A 3,462-nucleotide genomic window follows, 5' to 3' on the forward strand; every position below is an offset into this window, starting at 1 on the left:
GGGCAGATGGTCCAGGCGGGGTTTCCTGGGCACTGACAGCGCGGGCTGCAGGGCAGCCTGTGCTCTGTGGGAGGGTCAGCAGCACCCCAGCTGCCACCTACTGGATGCCCCCGCCCCCTGTGACTCCCAAAATGTCTGCGGACATTGCCCAGCGTCCTCACAGAGCTCTCCCGGTACCAGGGAAGGCTAGATGCACTTCACAACTTTCTTCCAGAGCTTCATTGATTTGGACAGTTTTTGCTGAAGTGCAGCTGTACCTCCCCCCCCCCCACACACACTGATAAGCTGGTTTGTGGCAAGTGTGGGTCCTTCCTCCTCAGTCACAGGACCAGCGAGGGTGCAGGGCTTGGCCTTCTTGCGGAACAAAGGTTTCTGCTTATCTCAGGGTGGCAAGGAGGCCTCTGCAAGTTCCTTGGTCCCTGGGAAGTCACTGGGACCTTCCAAAGCGCGCAGCCTCGTTTTCATGTAAATATTTTAGCTCTTTCGGATCTGGGCACTGAGACTGGGCATACAGCAGGTTCCCTAGAGGTTTTGTGAAAGTGAGCATCACTTTAAACTCAAGCAGAGTGAGTAAAACTAACCCCCAAAGCACCCGCGTCGCAACCTCGGGCTCAGGGCTGCTGATTCCCCGCCCTGTAGTCTCCGGACATGAGCTTCTGGCTTACAGCTCGGAGCAGGCTCTTCTACTGGGAGTGAAGCGAGTCCTTCTTCAATAAGACACTTGACACACCCTGTAGAGCAGGTCTTATATGCCTTTCATTCAGAAGTTCCCAGATTTCAAAACGGAAGCTGGGTCTCTTTGGGTCCCCAGAGCTTTCCAAGGTCCTGGCCAGGACGCACTGGGCGTGGCCTGCACCCTGGACTCTGGTTTACCCACCTCTGCCTGGCTCCTCCTTTTAGCCATTCCCCTGCCTTCAAGCCCACGCTGCAAGGCCATCCAGGGCTGTTCCCTAGGTCCTCACTGTGTGGAGCGCCATTTCCATGGCTCTTCCCTCCCCTTTCCCAGGTGGCCCTGCCTGGCTCCCTGGGCCCCAGCAATGGAGGCCTTTGCAGGAGGGCCTGGAGGAGGACTGGAGAAATATTTGCCGCCTGCTCTAGAATTTCTGCATGCCCAGGTAGACGGAACTAAGGCGATTTTTAAAGTAAATATTACTGTCCCTTTAGTCCAGGAATGTGTTTCATTTCCATCAGGAATCTTCCTTCAGGCCTGAACTCAGCTCAGAGGGCAGCACATGGGGAGGGGGTCGGAATGGTCAATGACTGAGAAGGAAGCCCAGGCCATTTCACTGTTTGCTTGCGGAGGCATTGATGGTGACTCTTCATAGGACCACGGAACTGCACCGGGAACCAAGGAACCGCCGGGAACCAGGGAACCACTCCGTGTGGCAGCCTCACTGAGGCGCAGCAGCTGCGTTCTCTGCTGTCTGCTCCAGGGAGGATGGTGGACTTCCCCGGGTACAGCCTGTCAGGCGTGGCTGCGTCCTTCCTCTTCATGCTGCTCACCATGAAGCAGTCAGGTAGGCCCCCCTCCCCCTCCATGGAGCAGTCAGGCAGCCCCCCCTCCCCCTCCATGGAGCAGCCACGTAGGCCCCCTCCCTCTCCATGGAGCAGTCAGGTAGGCCCCTGCCCCCTCCATGGAGCAGTCAGGTAGGCCCCCTCCCCCTCCATGGAGCAGTCAGGTAAGCCCCCCTCGCCCTCCTGTGCACCCGGGTGCAGAGTCCACAGCCCAAGGTCTAGGACACTAGCAAGTGGGGGGTCCTGAGACCAAACATCTGGGTTCCAAAAGGGCCTCCACCTCCTGCCGCGCTGCCTTGGACAGCTGTTTGGGTACCTCCTGCCTCAGTTTCCTCAGTTTTATAGGCCACACAGCACTGAGAAAGGAGGCTGTGCGAGCAGTGAGTCATCCCCCGGAGCATCGGGCCAGACCACTCCTCCTCCTCCTGCTCCTCTGGGATGCATTTGGGGCTAGAAAAACGCTTTGTAGCAAAAATTAAGTAGTGTGAAAACACTTGGAAATAAAGAACTAAGAGTGACTTCCAGTAAATGGGCCTGGAAAGCTCAGTAGCTGAATTTTGTTGTCAAAATATTGTCCTTTGGAAAAGGATTATGAAAATGCAGTGATGTTTGAGCCCCAGGAAACGCAGCAGGCAAAGTGAAAAGAGCACCGGCCAGAGCATCAGAAGGTAGAGCTGCCCTGGGCTGCCGGGGACTATGTGGGGTGAGCTGGCCTGTGCTCTGCACATGGCAGGTCCCTCACAGGGAAGCAGCCTCCAGATGGGATGGCCACCTCTGGCTTCAGTGGATTCCATCAACAAGAAGGCAGGTGACCCACTTGGGTCCTGCAGCACCCCATGAGGAGCCTCTACATGACACTGAGCCACTAAGCAAGGCCAGGCTCCTGCTAAGGGGGTGGGATCTGCACAAAGTCCCTACAGCACAGAGGCTGAGAAAGACAGCACATGTGGCATAGCACTAGAGGCCTGGTGCACAAAATTTGTGCATGGGTAGGCTCCCTGGGCCTGACCTGCGATCAGGACTGATCAGGTTCCCCAAACCCCTGCCTCCTCCTTCCCTCACAGCCCAAGCACTACCACGGTGTGGCTCCCTGCCTCCTGCTGCCTCCTTCCCTCACCCTCAGTGCCCTGCGGCTGCCATGGTCTGCACCACCCCCTGGTGGTCAGCACATATCATAGCGAGTGATCAAACTCCTGGTCTCCTGGTTAAACTCCCAAGGGGACAATTTGCATATTAGCCTTTTATTATATACTAGAGGCCCGGTGCACAAAAATGTGTGCACTCGGGGTAAAGGGGAGGTCCCTCAGCCCAGCCTGTGCCCTCTCGCAGTCTGGGACCCCTCGGGAGATAACGACCTTCTGGCTTAGGCCTGTTCCTGGGTGGCAGAGGGCAGGCCCAATCCCTAGGTGCAGCCCCTGGTCGGGCTCAGAGCAGGGCCGATTGGGTAGTTGGGGTGCCGCCCCCCTGTCATGCACAGAGCAGGGCGGATTGGAAGGTCACGCTCAGGGTAGGGCTGATTGGGGGGTTGGGGCACCACCCCCTGTCACACTCAAGGCAGGGTCGATGGGGAGGTTGCGGTGCCACCCCTGTCACCTACAGAGCAGGGCCAATCAGGGGGTTGGGGCACTGCCCCCTGTCACTCACAGAGCAGGGCCCATCAGGGGGGTTGGGGAGCTCCCCCCGTCACTCACAGAGTAGGGCCAATAGGGGAGTTAGGGCACCACCCCCTGTCACACACAGAGCAGGGCCAATCAGGTGGTTGGGGTGCCGCACCCTGTCACACTCAGGGCACAGCTGATGGGGAGGTTATGGTTCTACCCCGTCATACACAGAGCAGGGCACGTGGGGCGGGGGGGAGGGTTGGGCACCACACCCTGTCACACACAGAGCCGCAGGGCGATCAGGGGTTTGGGGAGCTCCCTCCCTATCAGGCACAGAGCAGGGCCA

At 58.3% G+C, this 3,462-nt stretch overlaps 1 protein-coding gene across 1 annotated transcript in view; it reads left to right on the forward strand.

Annotated features, from left to right (window-relative positions):
• The first annotated feature begins 1,438 nt into the window (after positions 1 to 1,438).
• The window catches only part of LOC102770183 (butyrophilin-like protein 2), a 7,722-nt gene continuing 5,698 nt past the window's right edge, over positions 1,439 to 3,462 (forward strand). The window contains exon 1 of the mRNA XM_015564356.1: positions 1,439 to 1,517. Coding sequence (XP_015419842.1) covers positions 1,439 to 1,517 — 79 coding nt within the window. The remainder of the gene's footprint in view (positions 1,518 to 3,462) is intronic.

Source organism: Myotis davidii, unplaced genomic scaffold, assembly GCF_000327345.1.
Source record: "Myotis davidii unplaced genomic scaffold, ASM32734v1 scaffold621, whole genome shotgun sequence".
NCBI classification, from domain to species: domain Eukaryota; kingdom Metazoa; phylum Chordata; class Mammalia; order Chiroptera; family Vespertilionidae; genus Myotis; species Myotis davidii.